This window comes from Poecile atricapillus, chromosome 7 (assembly GCF_030490865.1).
Source record: "Poecile atricapillus isolate bPoeAtr1 chromosome 7, bPoeAtr1.hap1, whole genome shotgun sequence".
NCBI classification, from domain to species: domain Eukaryota; kingdom Metazoa; phylum Chordata; class Aves; order Passeriformes; family Paridae; genus Poecile; species Poecile atricapillus.
This window is the reverse complement of record NC_081255.1, coordinates 34,287,870-34,304,794: the sequence shown is the minus strand read 5'-3', so window position 1 is coordinate 34,304,794 and position 16,925 is coordinate 34,287,870. Positions and strand designations below refer to the sequence as shown.

Below are 16,925 nucleotides of genomic sequence, written 5' to 3'. Positions count from 1 at the left end.
AAAAAGTGTTATTATGCAATAACATATGGACACATGTCACCCTGGAGTGTTAAAATCTTGCATTTTAGAGTCACAGTGAAGAAAATCCTTCCAATTAAAATTTAAAATCTGTGTGTGTGTATGCTCACAGATCACACTTGGAAGCAAACAGTAAGTAAAATACAATTGTTGCAAAATTGCTAGTTAATAGTTTCGGGTGTTTTAGCTCCTCCAGAGATTTAGAATATTTAGTGAGTGCTGATAATAAAGTCACATATTTTGCATTTATACATAATATAATACAGATTTAATGTCTTTCTCCTCACTTTCCGTTCTTTAAAGAGATGAGTGGATTAACAGAATGTAAGGAAAGAGTAGAGTACAAGCATGCACTGTGAGATCTTCCCTCTACACACTGACACTTTTTGCAATACCTTTTGTTTGCATCAACCAGATGTTCATCAGAATGAATACTGTGGTGTGGTGGCTCACTGGAGAAGGCAAATTCAGGCTGCACACCATAAAATTTCTGTTGATGTGCAATTTGCTCAAGGTCTGAAGAGATGAGGTGTCCTGTGGTAATGCCTTCTGTAGGCTCAGTCATAGTTTAAGCACAGTATCTGAAAGCCATAGAGAGAGTGCTGTGACCTGCACTGGCTCCAAGTACATGTGTTCTGAGGGTGTTTGCTTAGAATACCATTGGGAAGGACAGAGTAGAATTCCTCATGGCACCCATAGCAGAGTTACTAGCCACAGAAACCTTAGGGCTATAGCATGTTAGCAGCACCTTCATAGCTGAATGCTAGGCTTAGGTGCTTTCAGTCCACCTCTGGTATCTGTGTACTTACTAGCAACTGGCTTCATGCATTGCAGAGAAAAGTGTAAGTAACTTGGGTGTTCATGTGTAGCACTTTAAAAAATGCAGTTTTACTGGGGACATATAACAATAATAACAGCAATATAACAATATATTAGTTGTTTATTAGTAGCATGATATTTCTTGACTATGCTTTTCGGTGCCAGATAACCCTAAGAAAAAAGCACTGGAGTTGATTCAGCAATAAATCTGTAATGCTAAAGGCTCCGTTTTCAAAATTTGCTTCCAGTTCCTAGGATTTCACATTTTCATGGGATATTACAACCTCATCACATACAAGAACAGAAGCTATTTCCAGTTATAATTTACATGATTATTAATATTTATCAAATATAAGACATCAATGTCTAGGAATGAGTTGGAGATTAAACCAGAGATTAACTGTTAGGCATCTGGGCCTAACATTAAGCATTTTCAGCTGAGAAAATAGTACCAGAACTTCCAGTCAGCAAGTTCTTTTATACATTATGATTTTATTGCTTACTGTTATTCTCAAAATGTTAAGGTACATCTGCAGTGCATAAAGCTGAGTGTAGGACTGTAAAATGCTCGGATTTTGTTTTTTACTTTTTGTAAGGAGGTGAGGCTTGTTCTGCTTCTGAGACTGGGAAGGTATTTTCTGATCTTTCATCAGAGTAAACCAAATTCTTATTCATATGGCTTCAATCTTCTCATATTTTTTCACAACTCTCTTAAAAGCTTTCTCAGTGTTGCTAACAACAACACGTATTCTGAAAATCTCCCCAAATTCCCCAAATCATATTTTGCCTCCTGTTTTGGTCTGCTTTTGATTTGTCTTTGAGATGTTTCTTCTATACAAGGTACTTGTCAGTATGTTAAATATTCATGTGTTAAACATTCACATTAAATGTTCGCATCTACAGTGGACTGTGATTCTCTCCTTCCTTCTTTCCTTCCTCTCCCTCCAGCAGCTGGAATACACTTTTCATGTCATTTATGTATAACGAGTGTGTCATATTCTGGAGCTGCTGAAAAATCTGTAAGAATATGTACTCCCTTTTAGAAAACAGTGAGGGTCTGATCCAACATCGGTATTTAACCAAATGCCCAGCTTTTGAATTCTGAACACTTGTTAAGGTGCTAGGAAGGCCCATGGCCCATTCCTATAATGAGGCAGATATTGGGCTGGGTTATCACTGAGTACCCTTTCTTTTGAACAAAAAGCAGCACTGTAGAAACGTTCTCAGAGGATTTTATCTTTTGTGATCACATCTTCATTAATTCCACATATAGCTGATACACACCTAATGATTCATACATATGGGTTTTAGTCCTATAATAATTTCAGTCTAGACTGAGCATTTAGGACTGTCATTTATGCCACTGTGTCTGTGGATTTACATCTAGAATTACACTTTTCAGTTGTTTTTTGTTCTAAATTGATACACCAATAGCAATAGAAGTTCCAAATTAGGGTTAGGTTACCCATCACAAACTGGAAAATCTGCAAACTAGTTGTAATAAATCTAGTATTATACAATGAGCATATTGTATATTTTTCTGTTGAAACGGAGGGGGAATCTGTGCCAGTTCTGTGCTTTAGACACTAACTTGACACCTGCTTCTGCAGAAACAGGTTGTTTCCTAGAAAGACTTATAATGCACAGTGCTTGGTAGTAGCATTGCAAGTCAGTATGTGTACAGGTTTAGGAGTCACTGTGTATCAGTTTTTACAGATATCTAGCTAATGTGAAATTTTTCAGACTTAGTCCTCTTACATGCAAAATTATTCAAACAGTTTTGAGATCACCATTCAAATCATAATTTCTTTGTTGTAACACCTAATAACAAAATGTATGGAGACATTGTTTTCTGCATCAGCGTGTAACAATCTCTCATTTATTGTATATGTTGGAAATGCCAACAAGTTCCTTTGAGGAATAAAAACCTGTAACTAATACTGGATTATTTATTTGCTAACAGTCCTGGGAATCAAACCTGGTTCAAAGGATGAGACCAACTTAGCGTAATATGTTGTTCTTTTAGAAGCCTATAGAAACAGAAAACATAAGTAGTCACAGTCCTTTTGTCTAAGAATGCATTTGGCTTCGTGTAAAGGCGAGCTTTTGATTCCAGAGTATTTTCTTTTATGAAGACAAAATAGAGAATACAGTGGAAGTCTGTTTTTATTAAGTGAAAAAACTTGGAATAAAGGGTGACTTCTGACTCTTTCTTAGCAACTGTATTTGCTCAAATAAATTCTTAAATTACATCTGCCTGTATTATAATTTTGAGAATATATTCACTGTTCCAGACACAGAGCCATTGTTAACAGTCCTAAGACTACCGAGCACATCCTACAGTAAGTGGCAGAAGTCTCAGAACTGAAGGGAAAATAAATGAAAATGTGCCTGCCTGTTAAAATACTGGATCTAATTAATACAGGCTCACAAACTCTTAATTGTCACTGCGTATCTAATGGTTCAGAAACAAACAGGGAGAGCTGGCGCTTTGTTCATTATACCAGACGGTATGCTATTCAGAGACTGTTCATAAGGACAGGCATTCATAATAATGCATCTTATGTGCAATATTAAATAAACATAAATTTTAACCTCTGTTAAACCAGCAATAGTCATGACTCAACAAATCCTCATCTGAATGGTTTTATTTTTCTATTCTAATGTCACACTGAATACTAGTAACCAAGTCCAAACTTGGTCACACATTTGGGCAGCGGGACTTTCAGTGAAACTGTGGGTGCTTAGTTCAAACGCCCTTTGTAGAGGCAGAATAAGACACTTTCTACCTTTGGAAATGCCTTGAACTATCAACATGCCATATGTTAAATTGTCAAGCTTTATGTAGTTGTAATTTACCAGACACTGCTATGCAGACATGATCTACTGGTATTTAGTGATGTTTGGGTGAAACAAGCCTTTCAGCTGTTGTGGAGGGTATTCTTTTGAGAGAAGGTGTTTTACTAATGTTAAATACGCTTAAACTTCTGTTAAGTTGTTCTTCAAGAAAAATTAATTAGTCACTCTCTATGTAACCATCCTGCTGGCAGATCAAGGTTTGCCTTGGAAGCTGGGCCACGAGTGCCGGGGTTGGGCTGGCAGGCAGGGCCTGTTGGATGGCGCTGGGCAAGGCCAGCCGGTCCAAGCGAGCCCGGGGCTGCGGTAGCCTGCGGCCGGGAGGCAGAGCTGGCGCTGGGCCGGCGCTGCGAGCGCGGCAGAGCACGGCAGGGGCCGCGGGCCTGAGGAGGGTCGGACGCCTCCGTGGCCTCGGGCAGGAGTGCGAAGCGGCCTGGGCTGTGTCTGGCGAGGGCACGGCCGAGCTGCGGGCGGGGCAGGGCTCCCGAAGGGCATCGGCGCTGGCTGAGGCCTCGTCGCAGCGCTGCCCCGGAGCCTCTCCGGACACGGCTGACGGCGGAGGTCCGGTGGCCGTGCTGAGCCCAGGCCTGGGGCAGAGCAAGCAGAGAGCTCATAGGGCTTGGCATTAACGCTTCTCCCACTCAGGCGTGCGCCAAAAGGGGATGCCTGCGGCATGGACCTGAACTAGGGCAGAAAATGTTTTGCTCTGCTTCCAGTTTTTACAATCTCTCTAAGCAAAAGAGTGGTTTTATTTCAGATATGGAATGCAAGGAGAATGGTGACGACACCCACAGAAAACATGTTGCAACGGCTTGTCATAAAATGATGACATCCAAAGACTAGTAAAAGAAACTGATTTAAATTTTACTAATTCTCCAGGCTATGCAGGGATATTTTCTGTATGGTTTTCTGACTTCTCTACTAATCAGCCATCATAGCTGAGTGCAGTTCCCATGCGAGATTCTCAGACAGTAGGGCTAAGAGTTTCTGAAAGCTGGGCATTTAATTACTAGAGACAGTTTTTTGAGAGACTTTGTGCTACTTTGTAAGACCATACTCCATAGATTTGTGTCCCCTTTTCCTTCTGAATAAAGGACTGTGGGAATGGATGTTTGTATATTCTAGAGATGAGAGATGGTAGTTTGTCTTGAGTGAATAAGGATGTCTGGTTTGCAATTAAAAAAATTTTTGTAATTTCTTAATGTTATTTTTAAAAGCAGAACTTTATGTGTATACTTCTTTTACAGAATACGCTCATGTAATTTCTCTGGTTTTGAATTGGCCTATGCTACAAAGTTCTTATTCAAATGCTTCTACTTCAGTAGAAGGAAAAACAGCATTTGTAACGCCACTTCCAGCATTCTATTTACATCTAAAAGAAATTTAAAATTTGCTACATAAGTTTTAAATGGAAAGTTCTAAATAGGTTGTAATATTTGTTTTCTAGTGGATGATAGTTAGTATAAAAATTTATAGGAGATAAAAGACTATTTAAAATTATTATTTGTTTTTAGTTCTTAATGGAAAATTTTGACAAATCTATGAATTGCCTACATTTTGGAGTATTTAATCATGTAGGATAAAGTCCATCTTACAGAAGATTATAGTAATTATCAAAGGTCAGAGTCCACGGCATGTAAATGTTTTGTGGGGTTTGAACCTTGTGCTAAAGGTTTAGTGGTATAAATTTTGTGAGTCCCAAAAATTAATTGTGAAAGGCTGTTAACAGTCTGCTTTCCCCTTAACAATAAATAATAACTTGTTCCAGAGCTAAAGGTTATCTTACTTATTTTACACCTTCCATTTGATTTCAATATCAGACTCATTTAATTTTGTAATAGTAATGGTGGGGGTTCTGTTGTTGAATGAAAAACCAGAAGACAAGCTAGAGGACTGGGAATCACCAACCATATGAAGTTCAACAAGGGCAAGTGCCAGGTTCTGCACCTGTGATGGGCAACCCAGGATGTATGGACAGACTGCGAATGAGATGCTGGAAAGCAGTGCTGTGGAAAGCATCCTGGGATCCTGGTTGACAGAAGGTCGAAGCATGAGTCAGCAGTGCCCTGGAGCTAGGGGGACAACTGTGCCTGGGGCACATCAGGCTCAGCATCACCATCTGGGCAAGGGAAGGGATTGTACTACTCTGCTCTGCATTGGGCTGGCCTCGCCTTGAGTGTTGCGTGTTTTGGTCACCACAATATGAGAAATATATTAAGCTCTTAGAGAGCATCCAAAGAAGGGCATCAGAGATGGAAGGGGACTTGAGGGGAAGTCGTACGAGGGGCCACTGAGATCCCTTGTTCTGTTCAGCCTGGAGGAGGCGGAAGGGGGATTTCATTGCAGTCTACAACTTCATTGTGAGGGGAAGAGGAGGGACAGACACTGATCTCTTCTTTCTGGTGCCCAGTGGCAATGGCCTGAAGCTGTGTTAGGGGAGGTTTAGGGTGGATATTAGGAAAGGGTTCTTCCCAGAAGGTAGTTGGGTGCTGGAACAGGCTCCCCAGGGAAGTGGTCACAGCACCTGACAGAGTTCAGAAACATCTGGACGATACTCTCGGGCATGTGATATGACTCTTGGGGATGGTGCTATGCAGGGCTGGGCATTGGACTTGATGATCAATGAGGGTGCTGTCCAACTCAGTACATTCTGTAATTGTGTAAAGATTATGTTCAAGTTCCTATGTTTACCTGCAGGAATACCGTTCCTCTTAAAAGTGGGGTCCTAATTGTAAAAGTGAGCTCACCAGTTTCTGAATATGCTCAGCAGGCACTTCCTGCTGAAGTGGAAGTGTCGTACATGTGTGCTACATAAGGAACAGGGTAGTGCACAGTGCATAGAATCTCTGAGACATGAAGGGAGATAAAACAGAGGGAATTGTCTTTAAGATCTGGATGCCTGATTCATTGTCTTCAAGACACAAGCTGCATTTTTAAATGTATCTTAGTATTCTGAGAATTGGATAAGTAATACTGACTGAAAAAATTTGGAGTTATGGAACAACTTGAGACATGTGATAGCCCTGTTCATTTTATATTGGACGTTGTACCAACACGCTACATTAGGATTTTGATGTCTAGCTTCCAAAAAAAGAAGTCAGCTCATTAAACAAATACAGGCAATCATTGGCCATTCTTGGTTTAACATGCAGATATTAGAAAAGACCTGGTATACAGAGAAAGACAGTTCTTCAAAATTATGCATTGCGGTCATTCTCTGACTGCAGTTTCAACATGGCTTTTGTGCGTTAGACACTAGTTTATTCATAAGATTGTGAGTCTGACTGTTCTCTTGCTTCCAAAGTAATTGAAAGCATTTGTACAAATAAAATAGTGTCAGATAGATGATGTACACAGTCCAGAATAAACCAGCTCTTGTTTCATCCACCTGGCATTTTTATATATAAAAAAATGTGTATTGCTACACTTCTTTTCCCAGTAGCAACAGTGCTGTGTTGTGATTATTAATGGTAGATGCTGAAGATAACAACCTCTCTCTGAGATTATGATTATGCTATCTTAATGATTTATAGAAAAGGTCTTGGTATGGTATCTGCATGCAGCATTTTACTGCATAAGAATAACTAGAAAAGGTTGCAATGATATTTAATGATATGAAGCATTTGGGGTTAGAGACTCTGCTAGGAGAAAAAATTCTTTAGGTGACAACTGTCATTCTAGATCAGCTGGTGTAAAGCAGCCTAGAAACAGAAAATTCTGGCATTTTCTCATCCTGGGTAGGAAGCATCTGATTATTTCAAAACATGTCTTTTTTTGGGTAAAGCATCATCAAAGCTGTATTTTAGGTGCTGTTTTTATCTAAAGCGTGAGTATGTTCCAAGACCAAGAGCCCTTTCTGGCTGGATTAATACATCAAAATTTTGGGGGAAAGGAAATATTTAACAAAACAGTCACATCAGTCATAGCTAACAAACAGAACTTGCTTTGTTCTAGAGTTCACCCAGTCTCCTGGGCCCAACCTCACTTTGCAAAAGATGTCCTGTGGAATAGTTGCGTTTGCAGAGAAGTACCCTTCCCACACATCATGCCATTTCATAAATATCTTTGCTGCGTAGCCGTGTCTTTGCTTGGATATTCCATGAAACTTGTTGCTGCTGCATTAGTCCCAGAACAGGAATAAGGAATGGAAGCTGGGGAAAAAGAAAAAAAGAACAGACAATTTCAGCTCCAAAGAAGAATTTGGGGGAACAGCTAATAAGCACATTGAAATGGAAACCGTAATGATGCTCTCTGTGTGACCCAAACTGCTGGGAACATTTTGTTTGTTGTTCAGAGAACTGTAAAACTTCCACTAGCTATTGCTGATTTTGATTGCATGGTGGAATAGCAGTTCAGTGGTAATTTGGTTGTAATACATTAACTGTATACATTTTCAGTCCCTTTTCTGAGGGTAATTGACAGCTGGTATATTTCAATACCTGCCTAAAAGCCTGTGCTTTCACTAATATTAGGAGAATGTTATATGTGGACCTTTGACATTTGATGATATCATGCTGGTGATAGTTTGTCTAATGTTACATGAGCATGGACAGCATGTTAATTGTATAGTCACTATCAGGAAAAAATAATTGCACAATCTTTGGACTGATAGTCATCTGGGAGTATGATGTGTTATTGTTCACTTTGTCTTGTGGCTATGACGTGGAGTACATCACACTTTTTCAGCTACATGACTAATTAGGAGACTGCAATGATAATAATTTCATTATTAGAGTTTGATTTAGTGCTTGTTTTTTTAACCACAGTAGAAAAATGGTCAGCCTTCTCCACTGAACTGTCACTGACCTCAGGATTCCTGGGCAATTCTCATTATGTAGTGCACATGCCTGGACTTCTTGGGAAGCAAAGGAGTATGAATGATGGGTAAAATGTAATAGTGCATAGTAGTTTGGTCTGCCTGAAACCTTAAACCCTTGCCTTTCACTGTGTTCTGTTTTTTACCGCCTCTTCCTTTATTCTGTCCTTTGGTAAGATTTGCAGCAGTGGCACTTGGTTTGTTAGTAAGGCTGAATGCCCTCAGCTTCACTCTAAGTCAGCGACAGTCACTTTTGAAACTTGGACGACCAAGTGTGGGTGGAAACTGACTCATAAGTTGAGATCTGTCTTTGCAGTTTTTTAAAGAAAAGGACACTTAAATGATGAGGTGACTTGTTTGTCTCATCTACCACTCCTCTTCCATTTTCACCCTTCTGTTTTTTACAAGTCAAGAGCCCACATCAACAGTATAATTGCAGTCCAGAAACTTATACTGGCACATAAAGCATATTTCAAAGGCAGCTACCATTTGGTGTGATTTCTTATACAAGAGAGGAATCATAAGTGTATTTTTATTATAATTGCAATGTATGTGTGAAATGCAGGATTGTAGGAAGCAAAGTGACACAGGGTCCCCAGGCAGGTGCAAAGGAGAGCCACTTTATTGCAAAAACCAGGCCTTTTTAAGCAGTTAGCCCATTATCAGTTACACAGTTTTAAGGCACTGAACAAAGATAATCCAACCAACCACTATAAACCATGATGTGAACATGTAATGGTTATATAACTTGTTTTTCTACCTCCAATTCAGCTGAGTCACTTTCCCATAGTCCTTTTCTGCTTAGCCAAAGTAGCAGGCCTGAGCCATGATTTTAGAAGGGGAACAAGGCCCTTTTTTTATAAGGTTTTACCCATATGTAAAATATATATGATACAAAATAAACGATTTTACAAGAAATGAGGTATACTTGAATCTTTCAAAGAGGAAAAAAAAAATGGTATGCCAGTAGAGACTTACTGGAAGAGTTGTTTTTATATTAATGGCAACCTTTTGACTTAATAGCCTGCTTCAATACATGTGTGTCTTACAGTAATAATGTATTATTTTATATTACTAGGATTATTAGGCTGTGTCTGCATCAGGAATATTGCATGTTGCTTAAAATGTACCTTAAATTTGCCTAAAAAAAATCTTCTAAGTAAAATTAAATTGGCTACCACTAAACAGCAGTACATTTCAAACATTTATTTGGATTCATTTCAAAATTAAGACTGTAAACTTTGAAAAGTTTAGGCTTTTATATGTGTTCAAGAAGCTTCTGCTTCTGTCAGGGATATATCAGTTGTGCAGGAACATGTATTGGGATTTTTTTATAATCCTACTGAGAACAGATGGGCAGAAGTATCAAAATCTTAATGTGATTTTTTTTAGAGAAACATAACTGGAATGATCCTCTTTCTGTCCTACTACACCCTGTGCATTTTTTAGCGGCCTAGTTCATTGTCTTGTGCACTTGCATCTTTGAGCATTCAATTAGCAGCTTGAGTACACAAGGCCTTACTGTTGCTGAGGACTTTTCTAGCAATTCTTTGAATTACTTGAAGTGACTGATGTGCTCCAGTAGAGGGGAGCAGCGCCTACACATGCAGGTTCAACGGCTTGCTAATAGAAACAGTATTCTCTTAAAAAGCCGTGCCTATTCTAGTCACTGGGAAGTGTAATTGTTGACCAAACACCAGGGGAGAAACCTGAAGAAACTAATAGTTGCCAAACTAGAAATAGCAATACATTGCTGACCAAATGCATGTTACTGTGCATTTTTGCTTAGCGCTGTTTGTTCAGTGCCTTCTGTTCCTTTACTATATTGAGATTTAGTGAAGCAGCCTTTCACAGAGGTGCAAACTTGAGTGGGAGCACAGTAAAATCATTCAGCCTCACTGCATTTCTTTTTTTTTTTCTATCTGTCTGAGAATGACAGGAGGTCTGGGAGGTAGTTCAGTACAAGGGTTCAGTCAACAGTTAATATTTTGCAGGAGATCAGTCTCCATCTTCAGCATGGTACTTTTACCTTGGTTGCCTGATACTGGTTATACCAAGTATCTAATTTGGTAAACATTAGAACATTGCTGCTAAATTCTGTAATAACAAAATGGGCTTTGACTTCATATGACAGGCATCATTGGTTAAATGTCATATGAGATTATTCTTCTTTGTCGTTGAGTACTATGCAGTGACAGGACTGACTAAAAAATGTTGTTTTTGTCGTTCCAGCCTGTAGTTCAACCTTGTCTTGTGCATTATGGTTGGACTACATATGCAAGTGTACACATTCCTCATTGCAGAGTTCTACAATTAGTATTTTAATCATATTTTGCAGAGAATGGAAATTTCATTCTGGTCAGGATCACCACATGTAGGTTCTGTTCCTTTGTGGCTTCAAAGGACAGATTGCCTCAGGCTTTCAGATGCACATATTGGGTATAAAGCCTTGTACTTCATTTCACTGTAAAATCATTACAGTATCAATGTTACAATGCTGAGATCTTCTAGCACTACTTCTTCTGTTCTGCACTTCTGTGCTGTGCAGAAATACAAAAAGTACATTCTAGTACAATTTAGTAAATTACGACTACTTCTACGGATAGAGTTCCACTTGACAAGATTGGAAATTAGGTATACAGCAGTTTACATTTTAGACTTACTTGGCTTGAACTTTGGAGTGCTAGTCCTATGTATAGAGGAAAGATGTGGCCACCTGTTACCTGTAAAGGTGCACAGTCACAGTAACACAGTAGCACAGGCTACAGAAATGTCGCCAACAGTGTTACACCTTCTATTTAGTTAGCAAATCATCAGGATTTTTTTTCGGTGGTGTTGACTTCCATATGTTTATTTCAGAAATGGTATTCAGGTGTGGCTATTTCTCTTTCTGCATGTACAGTGTAGGTTAATACAAACTGATAAGAGTAATTTCTCTTTGTACGGAGTGGCTCGGGTAGGTGGACAAGGCACTGAGTGATAACTTTCTGTTCACAGAAAGGCCTGCCTACTTTGTGAATTTCTGTTCTGGTTGGAGAAGTCCCTGACAATCAGCTTTATTTTTAAATCAATTTAAATAGTGTTTTTGTGTATCTCTGCTTGCTGGGGAAAGTGTGCTAGCTAGCAAGACAGAAGTACACAGTTGGTATCTCACACAGACAGCTTGCTCATCTGATCCAGGTACAGTAGCATGGATAGAGATGAAGACAACTACTATGGAAAACATGGTAATTTTCTTGCTTTTTAAAGACAATTCAAAACACCTGATCTAAATCTCACGCATTTGAGCTGTGTTATTTCAATTGATTTAAATGGGGTTGGATCCAGACTCAAATGGTTTTCTGTAAATTCTTTAGTTATTAACAATATTCTAATTTTTCCTGCATGTCATTTGCTAGTTTATTTAAATTGCACATTGAAGATAAATTTTACATGTGTATATAGTCAATTTTTATTTTAGGTAAGTAATTTAGAGTTGCTTTTTAAAATTATTACAGTGATTTATTTAATTTATTAAATTTCATTAGATTAGATTTATTAAATTTATTAAAGTGTAACAATTAACTTCATATGCTTTTTGGAGTCAGAATTTGTAAATTTCTTGTGAGTTATTTCTTGTAATGATATTTTACTTCATCATACAAAAGTTTCATATTATAAGGCAGCCTCTAAAATAGATATGTCTCATCTACAAGGAACAAATATAATCCCAGCTTTTAATCTTAGCAAAAGCTGCCAGTCCCCCCTCACCACTGCTTTCTTCCTTATGCCTACCAAACTCCTAAAGCTTGGAATTTGCCTTCTAAATGCATTTGGGCTTTTGTTGCTGGGGAAGTGGTTTGCTTTTACCAGGAGTTATGTAGATACTAGAAAGATAAATAATTCCCACCTCACCCCCCGCCCCCCCCAAAAAAAAAGTCTGTATTTTTAAAGAATAGTAGTAATTAAACAGGGAATTTGAATTTAATTTAGAATTAAGTTAGAAAAATTAGATTAAACAAATGGCATTTTTCTTTTTTTTCCCTGTTATTCCATGAAACTGATCACAGTTGTGATCAGCTGTGTCGTGTTTTGGTAATCAGTGTTCCAGGGATCCAGACTACTTCTGACATTGAATTCCAGTGTATTTTGAACTTAGAATGTTGTTACCATTTCTTACCATATTCTGCAATGAATTTATACCAAGAGCTCAGTGACAGAGGAGGTAGTTTGAGCCGTGTTGCCCTACACCATGCCACCACAACCATACAGACTGCTGGTGTGAGGAAGTGCTTGGAAGGAGTTTGCTGTACTGCAGTAATTTTACAGCTGTTAATGGTGGTTACTATTTCATAACATCCGTCTTCTTGCTTGTTGGAGATGAGAGTCTCCATTTGAGTTAAAGCTCCCTTTTTGTAGTGCTTTGTTTTTGTCCTCTTATTTATTACATCCATTTGGCTGTCTGTGTGCTGAGATGTTACATTTTCTTGTTCTCTTCCCAAGTGGTAATTGCGTAATCTCTTCTTAAAAACTTCAGGTGATGAAAACTCCAGTGTATGTCCCAGTATATAATTGTGTTCTGAAAGATTTCCTAATGCCTAATCTAAACTATCCTTGCTGCAAATGAAGTTAGCTTATCTGACTGGTAGAGGAAACAGAACTACTGATCATGGTCTGTTTTGTGTGGTGATTGAAGACTCTTATTTTGTGCTTCTTTGTGTAATCACAGACATTGAAGTTGCATTCATTTACTGCTTTCTGTAAATCTCCTAATATTTTCTTTTAAATAAATCCCTCTACTCTTCCCAATTTGATTGTATCTTCTGAAATTCTAGTGCCATGATCTAGAAATAGTTATTCATCTGAGGCCTCACATGTCCCCAGGTACAAGGAATGGTGACTTTTTCAGTCGTGCTCATACATCTTGAAAGAGTGGTGCCTTTTTTGCAGACATTGTTTGACTGACTCATTCTTTCTTTGTAGTGTGCTTTAATCCTTTAGATTTCTTCTCAACAGCGTTTTGAAATCAGTTGTTCTGTATGGATTTCTGAATAGAGTTTGTCTTTATAACTTTTGTTACTTTACAAAAATAATTTTGAAGTGTTATCAAAATCCTTTTTGGTAAATACTTCTGTCTCCGGAAGTGTTTTAATGCTTGCTACCTGCACAGTTTCAATGTGTTCATTCTACTTCATTGTTCTAATTTTTAAGGAAAACATTGACTAGCTTTGGAGAATAGGCTCCTCCAGTAGTGGGACTGAGCTTACTACTAAAATGCAAAAGTGAGAACATAGAGTCTTAATAGGTGACTAAGTAAAAATGTTTGCCCACAGAAGCAAGTAGACTGTTAGAAAGAATTGTTAGGAATAGACTGAAGTAAGAAAGAAAGAATCATTGTAGGATTATAGGATTATATAAATCACATCCAATATTAGTGGTGAATAGCCTGTGCAGTTCAGGCCCCTTCTTTTCTAGTGATTTGTAATAGCACTGTCAAAGGTAAGAAAAGGAATATAAGCATGAGCGAAACTATGAAATGGCTTATGTACATGAAACATTTGAGCAGATCAGGACATTTGAGTATAATAATTTGTAACATTTTTGCTGCCACGTTATACAATACAGGTATAAACTGATTGATTGCAAGCTTAAAACAGATAAAAGAAGGTAGTACTTCAATGCTTGATTAACTTGTAATCATCTGTGATGCAGGGAATTGCAGACTCTAATAGTATATGCAAGGTAAGTAGACATTTCTTGAATTTCAGTTTTTCAGTGAATGAAAAAGAAATTCCCTCACAGCTATTAAATACAAAGTCAGTACTTTCAGTTAAGAAAAATGCAGTTGCAAATCTCTGTAATATCAGTGTTGGAGAAATACCACAGTGTTTGCCTTGGTGCTGCATTCCTCTGCAGATATGTCCCCGTTTAAGATTCAGGGTGTGGGTTCAGTTGATTTTTTTTTGTGTGATCTAGTGTGGTAGCTGTTCTTACGTGCTCAACAGGTCCTGTATGAGCAATGAACAGAGGTCCAACTTCAGTTTTCCTTACAGCCAGAACTTGTCTATAGGGCATGATGTTACATGCGCTTTTGTTCTGGTGGTAAATTATTATGTAGTAGAAAAGTTTATTTTGTAGAAATTTCTGTTCAAAAAGGTTCATTCAATATATAGGTGTTGGACCAACATTAGGTATTGTGTATGGTACATTTGCTTTCTGGCCATGTATCACAGCATAGTTTCTTCCACTCCCCAGCATTGCTGTCATACATCACTTCTCCAAAGTTTTAATTTTTCGGTCACTTCTGTATTAAGATTTTTTTTTTTTTGCAGGAGCTTGCTAAAGGGGATCTGAATACCTCAGATGAAGGGCAAACAGGATTTTATTAATTGCTGTGTTTACTGTACTGCTGTATGTGTGTATTTTGATAAGGTTTTTCTGATACCAAACCAAGAGCAAAGTCTGGCATTTAGTTAGTAAGCAAATTCTGCTTTTGAGAAGTTGCTGAATTGTTCTCTAACTGACAAAAACAAGTATTTTTCTTTGGGGCCCAGGGGAGGAAATGTAAGCTGGTAGCACAATGTAATACTGGGGATGTTAAGGAGATCCTCAAGAAAGCAGTGAAAAAGCACTCTGATGCAGTAATTGCTATTGTAGCTTTGACATTTGAATGAAGAAGTAATTTTTCATTGCATAGAGTTTTGTTGTGTGTGAATCTTCATAATTACTGAACTTTGTAAAGAAAAAGTACCATAAAGCTGGATAGCTAGGTTCAAAAGTAAAAATCCAAAATCTGGTCTGCTGAATGGAATACTGTTTGTTTGTCTTTATACAGTAGCTCAAAACTTGAAAGTTTCAATTTGACTGTAATGTTTTGTTACTCTTTACCAAGTGAGATCATACTTTAATTTCTCTTATTCTGGGCCACATTGGAAGCACAGGTTGGTGGATTGGTATTTGATCGATTTTTAATATAGATTTTTTATGTGTAGAGTAAATCAGTTGGACTGTGCAAACCAGAATAGTCACATGAAAATCAGATTGCCCATGGAGGCTGTGGATGCCCCAACCCCTGCAGCGTTCAAGGGCAGGTTGGATGGGGCTCTGAGCAACCTGGTCTAGGAGGAGATGTCCCTGCCTATGCCATAGCAGGACGTGTTGGGATTATAGTTACGGTCCCTTGTAACCCTTTAACATTTGATGAGTCTAGAGAAAAATCAGAAGCACATAGCCTGTAACTGCAGAAAGGTATCTTCATTTACTCACTGTCAGACACACTTAGCCTGTGAGTGGGAGACATAATCCTTGTCTCTCAAATATATTGTGAACCCGTGCATAGGTGTAGTCATGGAATGTACATTAAAAGTAATTTATCATGTGGTAAATGTGAGGCCCTCAATGTTTTTAAATTAGAAGAAAAAAACCTTTAATTTCATGTACAAAACCTAGATAATTTTATTGGTGAATTACTGGTATTTTCCATATAAAATGATTTTAACAAAACTGATTAAATAGGAATATATGGAAGATGCTCTTCAAAGGCTGGTGTTAACATCCCCTCTGGACAGATTTTATTTTAGATAAGGACAAGTTTTTATACTGTTGTATTTTAAATGCAGGTGAACCAAGGAAATTTGACCCGAAGTTCAGAGGACCTATTCATAACAGGTAAATATCATAACTCATTTTGTTAAATTCTTTTGGTGAACAGGGGTTAAAAATTTTTGTTAGCAAAACTTGGGAATTTAATTCTGCAAGTCTTCTAAATCCAGTTTAGCACACTTGAGGATGGATGATTATTGGGGAGTATTAAGCTGTGTTCTCCTAAGTCCTTTTAGTTTGAATGTCAATTCTGTGCGGCTTGCATTGACTAGTATCTGCTGTCTAACGTGTAGGAGTTCTGATACACCTCTTTATGACAGAGCCTCCTTCCAGAACAATCTAGCTTGACTTCACTTAGTTTTATGAAATGCAGATGAAAGCATGTTACCACTTAGAAGGTTCATTAGTTTACAGAGTGAAATTTCTCAGAAAGCATCTAAGGAAATCGTAGAATCATTAAGGTTGAAAAATACCACCAAGATCATCAAGTCCAACTTTTAATTATGGGCAACTTTTCAGTGTTTTTCTAGATGTAGAGAGCCAAGTTCTAAACTAGCATTTACCGTCCTTACTGAGAAAAATAAATTAGAAGACCACAAGTTATTTCAGATTTATCATTCTGAGGAGAAAATTTGAGAGAGAAGAACACTGCAGGCTTGCGGTGTTTGTACTATCATTTGAACAGACACACACTGTTCTTGTCTATGCAGAATGTATTTCTTCCTTTCTGAAGGCTAATAATTTTAGAAATTAATAGAAATACTTGTTTAGGGAGTTTGTTCTAATTTATGAAGTATCTTTTTGATACTGCCAGTGTGTCAAGCCAAGCTTGAAT

General features: G+C 38.0%; 1 protein-coding gene across 3 annotated transcripts in view; it reads left to right on the top strand.

Annotated features, from left to right (window-relative positions):
• Positions 1–16,925, top strand: part of SLC44A5 (solute carrier family 44 member 5) — a 67,697-nt gene that overhangs the window by 14,371 nt on the left and 36,401 nt on the right. For all 3 annotated transcript variants that reach the window (XM_058843382.1, XM_058843383.1, XM_058843379.1), the window contains exon 2: positions 16,108–16,156. In XM_058843382.1, coding sequence (XP_058699365.1) covers positions 16,108–16,156 — 49 coding nt within the window. The remainder of the gene's footprint in view (positions 1–16,107; positions 16,157–16,925) is intronic.